Here is a 14,329-nt window from a genome sequence, read left to right as displayed (position 1 = left end):
AGAACCGTATCGTTTGAGTCTTTTGATATGTCATCAGCCTGTCTCTTAGTTTACAATGGTCATATATATATTTATTTTTGTATAGTTAATAGGTATAATAATGCTTATAAAAGTGTAACTTAAGGGATCAAAGCTTGTCCGCATCATGAGCATAGGTATATATTTGATCTCTGCGGTTTATCAATTATTTATGGTACTTAACTTGTCACTCTATATGTTTAAAATGATAATATATTGTTATAACAATGCATACAAATGCTGATCTTAAGGTATCAAAAGGTTATTGTCCGTGAACAAGTACAATGAGCACATATATTAAAGGTAATCGTTCATCTGATTTGTTTCTCTTCCGATTTAGTTTAGTCGCTGCGCCTTAAGCAGCACCTGGGGTTTTTCAATCTCCACTTTAGACTGCACCAACTTTAGTTCCCGCTCGGCTGCTTTTACGGGACCATTTCCTTCATTTGGCAAAGCAGCCACCGTGCGCTTGATCACCGCCTGCAGACTGGCGATGGTTTTCTCAAAGACATTGGCTATATCCTTGCTGCCATGGCTGTGGGCTAGGAAAAGGGAGGCGAAGAGATCCCCGGTGCCGGTAAAGACCAGATCCTTGCCGCCCTGCTTCGGAATATCGATGGCCAGGCGGGGTCCATTCACCTGGCTTAGGAAGGCCCGGAGAATGCCGGGCTGTCCAAGATCACTGCTGGAGATGACCACCGTCTTGATGCCGCGCTTGTGGAACCAATCCATTGCCTCCCAAACGGCCTCTTCGCTGCGAACCTCCTTCTCCGTGAGCAGCTCTACTTCGTACTGATTCGGGGTGAGGATGTCCGCCAGGGGAATAATCTCGTCCCGATACACGGGAAGCAGTTCCTTGGGCACATAAAGCTGCCCGTTGTCGCCCATGACAGGATCACAGACGTACACCAGACCGGGATTCGCCTGTCGCAGCTTCTTGACAATGTGACCCACCTGTCGCAGGAACAGGGGATTTCCGATGTATCCGGTCAACAGGTGCGAGTACAGCGGCAACAGTTCGTTCTCCTCCAAACCCTCGAAAATAGTGGCTGCAAGGGATCAAGGTTAGTAATGATTAAAGATTTATAACTCTCTGTTCATTAGGATTAAAGACATTATGATATATCTCTTAGGTTGAAGTTTTTAAAGATAGAGTTTTAGAGTTAAATAAGAGCGAAAGCATTCTAATCTATTGCTTAATCAGGAACTTTAAGTTCAAAGTATTTATGTACATATACACTGACAACAACTGATCTTACCCAATTCCTTCTCGTTGGAGACGGGACCCTTGAAGGTCTTATAGCCTGTATGATTGGAAAACTGCACCGAGTTCAGCGGGTCCACATCGAAGCCCAGCAACTAGTTATAGAAAGTAACTGGCGAAAGTGAGTGAAAATTCTCGGGAGATAGAGGTTTAGATAGCAGACCTGCAGGGGATAGGTGGCCACTTTGTTTCCCACATAGCCATGGACCACATGGCTCTGGATGGATAAAACCCGCTTGATTCCCGGAGTAGATGCCTCTGCCATTTTTTCTACGCTTTTCCGTGGAACTTTTCGCGTCGAGTGACCGTCGATCAATGAGCGAATGGAGCTACCACCGGTTCTACAAGTCACAAACGCACACAGAGATAATCTTAACCGTGTTATCAGCGAGGGAGCGGGAATTCATAGCTTCCCCAGCTGATAACTGATAACCGATGAGTGGGCTGCCTCTCGCGATTGCGGGAGTAAACAGTGAGTGGACTGTTTTTTACGTGTAAACAAATTATAAGAGATTGGATGTCTATTCGATTAACTAGTCCTCATTGCCCGGCCTTGGAATGCAATCATATCCATTACAATGCCCCCTTTTATCACCACCCCCATGGTGCAGTGTTACCAGGTGGCCAAAAAGCACCCACAAGATGTGGAGAAATATCGGTTACAACTATCGAACTACACAGAAAATTGATCTGGATCGGTCAGGGATAAAAATAACTTATTCAAAAACTAATAATGCAAATCGTAAAAAAATAATTTTGAAAATTATTATATTAAATTTTGTAAAACAATACAAAAATCCCAACTTTAAAAGTAACTAACAAAAAAAGGATTCTTATTCGTATTGTCTGCTTTGACTTACTTTCGAATAACGTTAACATTGTACTTCCATAATACTGCCATTTCGACAAATTAAATAAGATAGGATTTAATTTCCTTTCGTAACTTTCGACATTTAAAGCAAAAATGACGAGAAACATATAAATATAGACAAGATTCACCTCGATAGTAAATTTTCAAAATTTTCCAAAGCAGTGAATTTTTTGCAACTTTAATATATCGGATAGTTTTAATGAAATGATGGTTTTGATGGAATTCTTCCAATTTTAAAATTAATATATTCAGAAAATCGTATAATTTTGATATGTAAAACAAGTTTATTTTCAGATTTATGTGCTACGTACGACATAATAGTAATGTTTTTAAAACAGGAATGACAAAAAGAACTTTAACCATTTAGGAATATAAATAATTCTCGGGATTCAGTCAAACTATTTCGTGTAAGAAGTTTTCTTTAGAATTTACTAATCACTGATAACAAATTTGGTTTTCATTTTGTTTTTGGTTTTACATTTTGGTCGCCAGCTAAAAGTTCTCGACGATGGTGGATATAAAGATCGGAATACTGGGTGTATATAGACAGTACAAATACGGAGCAGTACAAAGAGGCCTGGACAGTTAACAAGGGAGAAATAGGTAGATATGCTTCATAAGCAATACTAGGATGGGGATCGCCTCCTTTTAGCTCGTTTGCCACTGAAAACATAGGATTAGTGAGTATGGAAACTATTAAAATAGGATTTTTTTATGAATCACCCTTAGGTTGGATTGTCCTTGTCCTTGGCGGGCGGCCTCCTCTTCCCGACGCTGAAGTTCCTCCGCTTTTTGCTGCTGGCGCCTTACGCTCTCCGGATTTTTAATGCCCCGACTTTCATTTTCTTGGCGACGTTTTTCAGCCGCATCCAACTGTTGCTGGCGGCGTTCCTCCTGAAAAAAGTTATATGGGTTCATGCGAAGTTTTTTTTGTTGTTTCAGAGGTTTTTTAAAAGATACCCAAACTTACAGGCGATGGCATTAAGTTGGTTTCTTCGGCACTTTCGCCGCAGCAGGAAAAACAGGCTCCCATTGTGTTTATATATTATTAAGAACAATTTTTCCGTACAAATAAAACCTCTGTTTTGGGTTTTTTTCTTGGTTTTCCAGGATAAGTAGGGCTTCTTAAGGAGTTTTGCGTTGCTTTTCGGTCTTTCTTTCACCCTTTGTTTTTCTGTCGCAGCTGATTGGTCAACAGTGTGCTGTTATGTTAAATTCATGAGCTGTTAGGCGCAACACAACAGCTGTTTTGAGTGGCGAAGAAGAGGAAGCAGATAAGAACGCTGAGATCTTTCAAAATTGGTTCAATAAATTAATATCGTATCGTCCGTTCTTGTTGTTGGTATCATTGACTTGGGACAGCGCGAAACCAACTTAGGAAAAGTCATTTGATCACATTTAACTGCGGGTTCAGAGTGGTTTCTATCTGTGTGTGTGTGTCTCAGAATTAGTGACGCTTAATTGCTGAGTTACTCAAGTTAAAAGTTACAAATTAATTAAAAACCTTTAAATATGTTGGATGTTCCACACGAAGCCAAGGTGAGTTTTTTAGTGTACAGTTTAAAGTTGGTGTAAAAAGAAAACTTCCGGTCTCTCATTCCAAGCCTCTCTGGCTGCTTTTGTGTGCGTGCATCTTGCACTTTCCAGTGTATTGTATGCAACACATTTTGCCGGTTCCAGTTGGGCTCTATTTATGGGCCAATTTCCTTAGTTATAATTGCCCTCTTGACTGGTTTTTGCCTTTTCTCGCTGCTTGATGTATTGCATTTGCTTAGCGCTAACCTTCATTTGACCTCCAAGTACGGGCATGTGTCGCCTTCATTGCGATGTGTTCATAAGTGTGTGTGTGTTTCATTTTGGGAAGCCAAAAATAAGCTTAGTATTTGTTGTCAGTTGGAATAATCATGGAATATATCTGATGGGCTCTTATCACTGGAACATGCCCCTAAACATGTACATAGTATTAGCAGAATCAGTGAACGAAATGTTTTTGTTTTTATTTTACTGATAAGGGCCAAGGGCTCTCTTTCTTCCTGCTCTCTCTCTCTCTCCACTATCTACCCATCCCCTCCCCCTACGGTCAACTACCGGCTTGTTGTTTTCACTTGTTTCTTATGTTTAATTTTTGTTGTGCTCAACACTTACACACACACGCTGGCCGTAATAGTTATTGTATTATAAATACCCTTGCTGGGGATAAGATTATATTAGTCGGAAGTTTTTAACACTTTCTTATGAAAATTAACAGGCAAATCTAAATAAATTCGGTTTTATTTTAAAAATACTACTAATAATTAATCGAGCTATTATGGTTTTATAAGATTAATATAATACAGCTTTAATAGCTTAGATTGCTCAATTTACAGACTCTCTGTGCGAATCACCATGACTTGAACTTTTTCAATAAATATTAATATATGTAGATATAAACTATTTAACTAAGAATATATTTATCCGCAAGAGTATATACCATTCTGCTTGCCAAAATATGGAAGCTTCCTCTCTAGTTTTTTTTTTTTTTTTTATTTTGCTATCACTTGTTGCTGGCTTCACTTGACTTGTCGCCGCGTTTTCATTGCTGTTCTGCCGCTGCTGGCGTCAACGTCGTCGTCGCCGCGTGTTGGAAAAATTTTGTATTGAAATTCAAATTTCGTTTGGAACCCAGCTTTATTTTCAATTGCACACTCGACCAGCGAGCTTCGTTTTTCGTTTTGCGCCTCTCCGCTTTGCGTTCTTCTCTCTCGTTCTTGCCGCGAGTGCCAAACAAAACACTAGAAAAGTTAAGATTCCGATTCTCGTTGAGAAATATTGTTTTAGTAGTTCTCCATAGTTCACAATGCCCTCCGGTATAAGACCCATCGATGTACTTCTGGAGCGCGCCGGTGTAAGTTCTCTAAATTCTACCGCGAAAACCTTTGTAATACGATATTTAGGCCAAGTTCATCTTTCTTAAAACTGCAAACAAAGTCATTATGTTTGCGGCCTTAAAATATCAAATTTGGCTTGGAAAACTATTGCTTCCAACAAATTCCACTGAATCAGGAAGTGTAGTGCAGTCTTTTGTTTACCAAACTGAAAGACATAAAAAATATGTATTAGTCGTCAATAGAAAAACCCAAAAAATAACGCAACACACCTCTGAAAATACATTTTTATCTTGTAATAAGTTTAATTCGAAATGTTATCAGATTTGGTGACCTTCGTACGTATGTACATATAAACCAAAACAATTTTGGATTTGCTCTATCTCTTTTGAGAGGTGTTTAAGAATTCTAATGTCCGCTAATCACTATCTCTTATTTATTTCGGAAGTTAATCAGTTATCATGAAAAGAATTTTTTTTTCCTTTAGGAATCAAATTTCATTAATTGAGGTGTTCTCCCAATCATTCTTTACTTCTTTACTTGGAACTGAGTTCGTATCTTATCTGACAATAAAAAAAAAACACAGACAAAAATTACTTAATTTACTTTAATTACCAGATTTAACTGGAGCTCTAGAGTGCAAAACAATTAAAACTTTTTTCAACGTAATCTAGCATGATCAATATTTGAATTTTAATAATCAATGGATTGCATACTTTTTGGGGATAACTGGCTGTAAATTTTGTCCGATCTACATAAATAAAATTAAAATGCATGAGGATGGAAATAGTAAGAGCATGAATGTATGTTGACTTTAGGTTACTTCTCCTATCTCTTACATTTCCTTCCTTTTCCTATTACATACTTAAGCAGGAATACAATATACCCCTATCCATTACGAGTACAGTATATAAAAAAATATCTCAGCTTCTGTGATCTCTGAAATTTCTCAGTTATGAATCTATAATGAATTGCATAAGCCTTTTACCAAAAAAAACGGCGCCAAAAGAAGCATCAATGAAACGTTAGCAAATTATCTTAAGCATGTTGACCTTGCCGAAGTTCAAACACCTGCCCTCTGACTTTGGCTTATCGCTGAGGCTCGAATGGCTCATCGGCGGTAAGTGCGGTTGCTTTATAAATAACCCACATGCAATCGTCTGGCATCGCTGTAGGCGCCGTGGGCGTGGCACGTGTTTTTCACTCTACCCTCTGCTCATTATACCGCCTTTTGCGTAATGATTTCGAAAAGTAAACAGCAAAATAAAAGCGATTACAGCAATTATTTTGCATAAGTCAATTGCAATTGTCTGTCTTGATTGACAATGCTTGAAGCCAATCCGAAAGGTAGATGGCGCTTTTCGTCACCTGTCTTTGTGTCTTTGTTCCATCTCATTGTTTTTATTTGGGTTTAAGCCTTGTTTACCCCTAACATATTAGGTTTGCCATCTGCAAAAGCTCATGGCAACCTTGTCTGAATGGCAATGTCAAATCCATACATAAATGGTAAATATTTACGCAACCATTATAGCATTTTTACGATTGCAAATCATTATTACCAAGCTAATAATCGATAAGCAGAGGCATAGTTACGAAATGTCCAAGATCAGAATTTGATAGGAAAGTTGGCATAGTTTATCAACCTATATTTATTCATGCCCAGTATTTTGCTGATGGTCAAATCTAAATTTGATTATCGGGACACGATTTTGAGGTATTGATGTGACGTAGAAATTATTGGTTCATGACTGGAGGAACGCCCAGATTAAGTGATTAGAACTTGAAATAGTAAAGCCACGGTGAGTTTTTATAATGCCGAGATTAGTTATCAGCCAAGGGTGATAATGGAGGCGGTAGTTAACAACATTGCAATTTTGCAAATTATTACACAACTTGCCAAGGCAGTTGCATTTTTAGAGGTCGTTTCATGGGACATTAGGTTGGAAGATCATTCCCAAATGGTTAATGCTTATCTCCATAATCATCCTTGACTTAATCGGAATGTCAAATTCGTCATTAAACGGTTAAATAGTCAGGGTTTGTTCGGTCTACTGATTGTGATTAGTGCAAAATGGTTTAGACTAATTTGAATACGTTATAATTTAAAAACAAGAGAGAACGCTATAGTCGGGTGCCCCGACTATCAGATACCCGTTTCTCAGGTAAAGGGAGTGCGAGGGAGATGGAGATAGAAAATTTGATCACGCATAACTTTTTAACGAATGGTCCGATTTGAAAAATTTCTTCTACATTTCGATAGTTATTGATAAACACAATAAAACTGCACTTTTACTTTTCCGAAATATTTAAATTTTTAAAATCGTATATAAGCGATTGTGGGCGTTAAAGGTGGCGTGGCACCTTTTTGAAACAAACTTGCGCTGCGTAGGAACTCCTAGAATCTGCATGCAAAATGCCAATCTTCTAGCTTTTATAGTTTCCGAGATCTCAGCGTTCATACGGACGGACAGACGGACAGACAGACAGACGGACAGACGGACATGGCTATATCGACTCTGCTAGTGACCCTGATCAAGAATATATATACTTTATAGGGTCGGAAACGCTTCCTTCTAGCTGTTACATACTTTTGCACGAATACAATATACCCTTTTACTCTACGAGTAACGGGTATAATAAACTAATGCTACAAACCTATAAAATACATATCTTTGTATTGTTAATTTATCCGTGAAAAGGATTTGTGAGTTTTATTAAGATTTTGACAAGTGTAGAATTCCTTTTTGAATATATTGAAATGTGTGTAGCATTACTTCTATATATAAGCTTGAAGAAATAAAAATAATCATTTTTAACATCAATGTTAAACAAGTTAATTGTATATATAATAATCTTTAAAAACTATTAAGAGCCATAATTTTGTAGATTATTTCTTTGGTATTAAAACAATAATCAAATAATTCAAAACGTAACCAAAACTCGTTTAAGAAGTTTTTAAATTCAAAACTATCCGATTTTTATGACCTACTCCCAGTAAAAATGTAGTAAAATGTTGTATTTATCTTAAAAGAAGCTGCCAGTCGTTGCATTCCTAGGGCATTCCTCATGATATTTAGATTCACAGCCATCACTGTGCACCCTGAAATCCTCAAGGCTGGGCAAATACTTAAAGAAAATTCGCTTATTAAAGTAGCTATCGTCTTCTTCATGTTCTTCCGGCTCGCCAGCCAGGCGTTTCTTCAGCGATTCCTGCATTCCCCAAATTATGGGCTTGCCCTTGCACATGAGAAGTTTCAAACAGCCAGCCTGTTTGCCCTCCTCTGGTTTCTCTTTGGCCTCAATCATGTCCACAATGTATTCGGGCAGATCCCGATCCATGATATCCTTGATTAGTCGTTTACTGTATCGATCAGATCGTTGCAGGAACCAATCGATAGGCGATCCCATGGACAGAGATCGCGGTCGGTGATCGCTTGGCTCGAACAAAGATTCCGAAGCTTCTAGCGATGGTCCTCCGCCTCCTCGGGTGACCTGCATTAATGAGCTGCCAATCTAAGAAAAACACCATTTGTTTAAATACCATTCATTCTATTTCTAAAAAAAAGGTATCAGTTTGAGAAGACTCACCGCCTGGGCAATCATAATCAAGGCATTCAAAGCTAGAGCTCCAATTTTGCGAGTGTCAAATCCCACCATTCTCAGCATGTTTGTAAACAGTTGCCCGGAGTCGAAGGATATTGGAGGAGGTCTTCGCGTACTGTTCTCCACCGGTGGCTCTTCCTGGGCATTTTCCGGTTCCGATTGCTCCTCCGATTGATCCTCCTTCTGTTCCTCTTCATCGTTGTTTTGCTGCGGGGCTTTAAAGGTTTTCTGCACATAACCCATTAGGTTGGGTACGTTTGTCATAGGATTGCCGGCAAAGGCTTTGGCCACCAGATTGGCCACATCCGCGGCGGTATTAATGCCAAACATTTGTCCGGCCATTTTCAGGCCATCACCAAAGTTATCTATCACTCCCGAGGAGGCCTCTTGGCCACCCAAATAGAGAAGCAAACTCAATAGCAGCCAGCGACTAGTCATCACAAGGCTTGGGGAAAAACTGTCGCCACTCCAGAGTCTTTTCGTCTTTGGCAACGCCCTCGTCTGAGTGGCAGACCAAGCTTGTAATTGGACTTACGACAGCTCCAGCAATAGCAACAATTTTGTCAGCGTTTCCTCCACTAATTTTGTCACTTGAGTGCATCTGGCGATGCGCTTTGCTAGCCACGCTAATCGATGCGGCTCTAAAGTTTCTCCAAGTGTAACTTACTGCTTTTATTTGATTTTTACAGGTGCGCGGCCACCAGCGAGCACCGTCCGACTCGAAGGAGTTCCACGAGGTGACCAAGCGGGATGCCCTGCGCCTTCTGGAGCACGATGTGGACCGTCTGCTGGAGACCACGGAGAAGGCACGCCAGCCCGCTCTCAAGGCGGAAATGGGACGTTTTGCCGATCTCTTCGGGCGCTTTATCCAGGAAGGTATGTCCTATCAAAGGGTAACCAGCTAACACGACATAATAAATACTTTTCTTCCTTTCAGAGGGGCCTGCATTGGACTGGAACAAGATCCAGAAGCTGCCCGAAAACGCCGTGATGAACTACTCGAATCTAAAGGCCCCCAAAAATGAGCAGGTATGCAGAGGGCCTGTCTTCAGACCCCAAACACTCCAAGTTATCCCGCCAAAGAATCACATCTCGATACCGAAACGAAAACTGAATCGAACTCATCCTGATGATATTACAACTCTCTTAATTTGTTTTACCAACTTTGCATATTTTCATGTTCTTTGATTTGAATACTGAATATGGCTATATCTGCCTATAAATACTATGCATAATCGTGTGTATCGCACCTAGAATGAGGTAAAGCGTTTTCCCTTACCTAAACTTCTATGCTTCACGGCTCTCACTCTCAATGTATCTCTCGCTCCTGCTCTGTGTCTCTCGAGAACATGGCTCGAATCTAACCTAATTGGGCTTTGGACGCTTTGTTTAGATTTTGGACCTTGTTTTGTATTTAGTTCTGCTTTAGTTTGTAAGCACTACGCTGTAGTATAAACCCTTATGAAATTCGGCTATCACTGCTGCTTAACCAATTCCTCAGCTCTCTAACACACCACCCCGTTTAACGTTATAGGACATGTAATAATGCTCTCGATTTGCATTTAGATCCGCAACATGCTGGACAAATTGGTGGTCATCAAGCTGAACGGAGGTCTGGGAACCTCGATGGGTTGCCATGGTCCCAAGAGTGTGATACCCGTGCGATCGGACCTGACTTTCCTGGATCTGACCGTGCAGCAAATTGAGCACCTGAACAAGACCTACGATGCGAATGTGCCGCTGGTTCTTATGAACTCCTTCAATACCGACGAGGATACCGAGAAGATCGTGCGCAAGTACAAGGGCTTCCGCGTGCAGATTCACACCTTCAACCAGAGCTGCTTCCCGCGCATCAGTCGCGAGCACTACCTGCCGGTGGCCAAGGACTTTGAAATCGAGAAGGATATGGAGTCGTTAGTATCTCTAAATTCTTAAAATGTTGTAGTTTTTAATAGAAACCCTTTTTTAGTTGGTATCCACCTGGTCACGGTGATTTCTACGACACCTTCCGTAACTCTGGTCTGCTAAAGAAGTTCATCGAGGAGGGCCGCGAGTACTGCTTCTTGTCCAACATCGATAACCTTGGCGCCACCGTCGATCTAAACATCCTCAACAAACTGGTTGGCGAGGAGCGAGCCACAACTCCCGTGGAGTTTGTCATGGAGGTCACCGACAAGACCCGTGCTGACGTTAAGGTGAGATAATGTTAAATATAATGAAGAATATAAAGAAAGAGCTGACAAAAAAATAATTTTTTTTTTGTTTTAACTAAATGTAATGCTTTAAGAATGTAGTTATTTTCTACATATATTTGATTTTTCTATTAATTAAAGCTATTTTGGAAATTCAAGGAATATTTATAATTGCTAAAAATATAATAGGGTTTATTCACTTCAGATCAAAACGGTTTTTTTTTGCTTCTTAAATTTTAAAATGTAGTCTAATAAAACAGTGAAGAAGAATATAAGAATATTCTCTGAAATATGAACATATAAGAAATCATGCTATAAATTTTATGTTATATTATTATATTGTACCTATTATAATTGATTTTTATCTTCCATGCAGGGTGGTACCCTCATCCAAATGGAGAACAAGCTGCGCTTGCTGGAAATCGCCCAGGTGCCCCCAGAGCATGTGGATGACTTCAAGTCCGTTAAGACCTTCAAGTTCTTCAACACTAACAACATTTGGGCGAACCTGGCAGGTAAATTACCTACTGTTAAAGTAATTAATTAAAAACCCGCCTTAAATTCTGCTTTCTTTTTTGCTTCCCTTAGCAATTGATCGCGTTTTGCGTGAGCGCACTTTGAACATGGAGATCATCGTTAACAACAAGACGCTGGAGAATGGAACTCGTGTCATTCAGCTGGAGACAGCTGTGGGTGCGGCTATGAAGTGCTTCGATGGCGCCATCGGCATCAATGTGCCCCGCTCCCGTTTCTTGCCCGTGAAGAAATCCTCTGATCTGCTGTTGGTCATGTCGAATCTGTACACCCTTAAGAACGGCAGTCTCGTAATGTCGCCGCAGCGCATGTTCCCCACCACGCCGCTCGTCAAGCTGGGCGAGAACCACTTCTCCAAGGTGAAGGAATTCCTGGGTCGTTTCGCGAACATCCCGGACATCATTGAGCTGGATCACTTGACCGTGAGCGGTGACGTGACGTTTGGACGTGGTGTTTCCCTGCGCGTAAGTTTTAAATTTGGATTTTTCCCACTTTAATCTAATTCGTTGCATTAATTTGACACCGCAGGGCACTGTGATCATCATTGCCAACCATGGCGACCGTATTGATATCCCTGCCGGCGCCATTTTGGAGAACAAGATCGTCTCCGGCAACATGCGCATCCTGGACCACTAAACCTAATCCTTTGCAATTGGATGATCGTCTCACTAACTGTAGCCTAATTTTCTAAGTTTTATGTAGTAGCCATGTTCGCGTTCCAAATTTCCAATTACCAATTTCATTTAGCCAATTGTTGTAAGCACAAAGTGTCATCTGTATATATCGTTAAGTAAAAGCCAGTCAGGGTTTTTAAATCAAAAACTAATCGCAATATGTTTTCAAAAATGTTAGTTGTAGTCGTTCAAATGAGATATAAAAGATAGCAGCTGTTGAAACTCAATAAAGGCATGTTTATTTCTATAAATGCGAATGATATTTTTAACTATACGATATGAGATATTTTCGACGACTTTAAATAGTTCTTAAATTAGTATCACTTTTAAAGATGGCACAGGGATATCACTGGTAAAGCTTCTCCCCGGGTTTCTATTATTTTTCTGAGTCGTCTATTAGATTATAATCCTTACTTATGTGACCCAGTTTAATGCCCTGTTGTATCAGCTCTAGGGCTAGCTTTTTATTGCTACCTGAAGGGCCCACAAAGGCCACGACAAGTTCTTTGGAATCCTGTCGATCACCATCTGAAGAGGATTCGCAGCTGTTATCCCATCCCCTGGCCTCGTAGATATGGCCGTCTCCAGCCGCAACGAAATTAAAATTAATGTCCTTGTAACCAATGCTCTCGATATGGAGGCTTTGCAATAGACGCACTCGAAAGATGCACTCGGCTTGTGTGGAACAAGATTCAGTATTGGTGGCCACGAATCTCACGCTCTGTACGGGCAGTTGGAGTGGGGTAAGTGGTACTGTGGCTGGTTGGGCTAGCCAATATGGGCGGGTTACGAACTTCAAAGTGGAATTGCTAAGGAGGCGCACTAAAAAGAATTTAAGAATTAACCATATTTATAATCACTTTTCTTTTATGCATTTTACTTACATGAGGTTACATTGGGCGTAAACCGTGGCCAGTGCTCCATCAGCTCAAATAGTTTCTGGCCAGGACTCTCGGTGGGACTAACTTGGCGATGGGCGTAGATGTGATAGTCCGGTTGTAATCTATGGAGTCGGACTCCCTCATCCATAAGTCGCTTGGCCGCTTCAATTTGTCGAGCCGGTGGCTCCATATTCACAAAGGTTCCGATGAAGGCAATGCTTATCGATATGGCACCGTATCCCTTGACGTGCTGACCCTGGATGTGCCAGCCGCGTCCCACGTAGATCTGACCATCGCCGCCCACTAGGAAGTTATAGCCAATGTCGACCCAGCCCAAAGATTTCATGTGGTATGCCTGAATGACCTGCATTCGGTATATGCAAACATCCTGGGAAAATATGGAGCAAAGAAATATTCATAAGTTAAACATGTGTAAGCCATTTATCATCTTTTTTCTTTTAAGTTGACAAATATTTGCCAAAACTCTTAACACTTAAAATTAGTTCAAGATAGAGTGGTAGAAAGGGGGTTTTTCTTAAAAGTATGTCGGTCTATGACAAACATACGAAATTAACAAGACGGGGGATTTTTTTTCAATACGGTTTTGGATTATAATTTCGGTTTTTTTATACAGTGGGCTGACCGCAGAATTCGATAAGAACATTTAAAAATAAGAAAATATCAATTAGAAAGTATTAATATGGTTTTAAATAAGTGATGATCTAAATGGGCTAAAGTTAGAAACCACTTTCAAACCGCTAAAATTGTAAAAGATAAAACATTTTCTAAAATGTATGTCTGCTATTGGTTTGAAAGACTTAGTCTTAGAACACTCACCTCGTGCTCGCATCCTTCGGTTGCCGTGTGGTGGATAATCACATTGGATACGGGCAGCTTAAGGTGCGGATACTTTCCGCTCGGGGGTTCCCCCTGCCATTCGCTGCGATCGAGTATGTGCAGGCCTTTGTTCGGAGAACCCGTGGAGTGGGCTAAACCAGGTTAACAATTGAATTGGTAATTAAAATTCAATCAATTGTCGATCGTTTGAGATAACTTACTCATTACCCACAGGGAATAGCCGGCCACCAGAGCAACCAACATCAGGAGAATCGCTGAGAGATAGAGGAGCTCTCGCGGAAATCTTTTCACGTTTATTTTCGTCTCTTCTGGGAGATCATTTACCACGGTTTTCTGCATCTTGAAATGTGTTGTTTGGACCCTACTAACATCAAACCTCTCCAGACGAAAGTCCGATGACAACTGATCTGAGCCGGACCCATTAAAAAGTTGGCTTGATTGCTGTTTATTTCTGTTGGCGTCAGAAAAAAACCCCCGACACTCAAAACTGCGCAGTGGCAGCGCAGTTCACAAGCTCTTCAATAAGACATATTCATACTTATAAATAAGTTTATATTTGCGAGCTTTCAA

At 40.4% G+C, this 14,329-nt stretch overlaps 5 protein-coding genes across 8 annotated transcripts; 1 reads left to right on the top strand and 4 right to left on the bottom strand.

Moving 5' to 3' along the window:
- Nucleotides 1-45: 45 nt before the first annotated feature.
- LOC108039225 (pyridoxal kinase) lies at nucleotides 46-1,870 on the bottom strand. The gene is made up of 3 exons (XM_017116160.2): nucleotides 1,446-1,870; nucleotides 1,278-1,377; nucleotides 46-1,067 (listed from the first exon to the last, which is right to left on the bottom strand). The coding sequence occupies exons 1-3, from the start codon at nucleotides 1,545-1,547 to the stop codon at nucleotides 355-357; spliced, it is 915 nt and encodes a 304-aa protein (XP_016971649.1). The 5' UTR covers nucleotides 1,548-1,870; the 3' UTR covers nucleotides 46-354.
- A 547-nt stretch (nucleotides 1,871-2,417) lies between these two features.
- On the bottom strand, nucleotides 2,418-3,328 carry LOC108039222 (small VCP/p97-interacting protein). Its single transcript, XM_017116153.2, has 3 exons — nucleotides 3,124-3,328; nucleotides 2,877-3,047; nucleotides 2,418-2,816 (listed from the first exon to the last, which is right to left on the bottom strand). Exons 1-3 carry the CDS (start codon nucleotides 3,184-3,186, stop codon nucleotides 2,802-2,804), a joined length of 249 nt encoding a protein of 82 aa, XP_016971642.1. The 5' UTR covers nucleotides 3,187-3,328; the 3' UTR covers nucleotides 2,418-2,801.
- A 134-nt stretch (nucleotides 3,329-3,462) lies between these two features.
- Nucleotides 3,463-12,271, top strand: LOC108039218 (UTP--glucose-1-phosphate uridylyltransferase). Of its 4 annotated transcripts, none has more exons than XM_017116148.2 (9): nucleotides 3,463-3,692; nucleotides 9,310-9,496; nucleotides 9,558-9,649; nucleotides 9,875-9,880; nucleotides 10,187-10,533; nucleotides 10,590-10,815; nucleotides 11,189-11,327; nucleotides 11,401-11,810; nucleotides 11,875-12,271. In XM_017116148.2, exons 1-9 carry the CDS (start codon nucleotides 3,666-3,668, stop codon nucleotides 11,980-11,982), a joined length of 1,542 nt encoding a protein of 513 aa, XP_016971637.1. In that variant the 5' UTR covers nucleotides 3,463-3,665; the 3' UTR covers nucleotides 11,983-12,271. The 4 variants fall into 4 exon arrangements, with proteins under 4 accessions (XP_016971637.1, XP_016971638.1, XP_016971635.1 ...); XM_017116146.2 differs by lacking the exon at nucleotides 3,463-3,692 and adding an exon at nucleotides 4,751-5,037; XM_017116149.1 differs by lacking the exon at nucleotides 9,875-9,880 and having other exon boundaries at nucleotides 3,466-3,692.
- LOC108039221 lies at nucleotides 7,693-9,303 on the bottom strand. The gene is made up of 2 exons (XM_017116151.1): nucleotides 8,606-9,303; nucleotides 7,693-8,530 (listed from the first exon to the last, which is right to left on the bottom strand). The coding sequence occupies exons 1-2, from the start codon at nucleotides 9,056-9,058 to the stop codon at nucleotides 8,042-8,044; spliced, it is 942 nt and encodes a 313-aa protein (XP_016971640.1). The 5' UTR covers nucleotides 9,059-9,303; the 3' UTR covers nucleotides 7,693-8,041.
- On the bottom strand, nucleotides 12,237-14,148 carry LOC108039220 (peptidoglycan-recognition protein LF-like). Its single transcript, XM_017116150.1, has 4 exons — nucleotides 13,960-14,148; nucleotides 13,739-13,890; nucleotides 12,905-13,289; nucleotides 12,237-12,842 (listed from the first exon to the last, which is right to left on the bottom strand). Exons 1-4 carry the CDS (start codon nucleotides 14,096-14,098, stop codon nucleotides 12,397-12,399), a joined length of 1,122 nt encoding a protein of 373 aa, XP_016971639.1. The 5' UTR covers nucleotides 14,099-14,148; the 3' UTR covers nucleotides 12,237-12,396.
- Nucleotides 14,149-14,329: the final 181 nt, after the last annotated feature.

Source organism: Drosophila rhopaloa, unplaced genomic scaffold, assembly GCF_018152115.1.
Source record: "Drosophila rhopaloa isolate 14029-0021.01 unplaced genomic scaffold, ASM1815211v1 contig_163, whole genome shotgun sequence".
Taxonomy (NCBI): domain Eukaryota; kingdom Metazoa; phylum Arthropoda; class Insecta; order Diptera; family Drosophilidae; genus Drosophila; species Drosophila rhopaloa.
The sequence above is the reverse complement of the archived record's forward strand: the minus strand, read 5'-3'. Positions and strand labels throughout refer to the sequence as shown.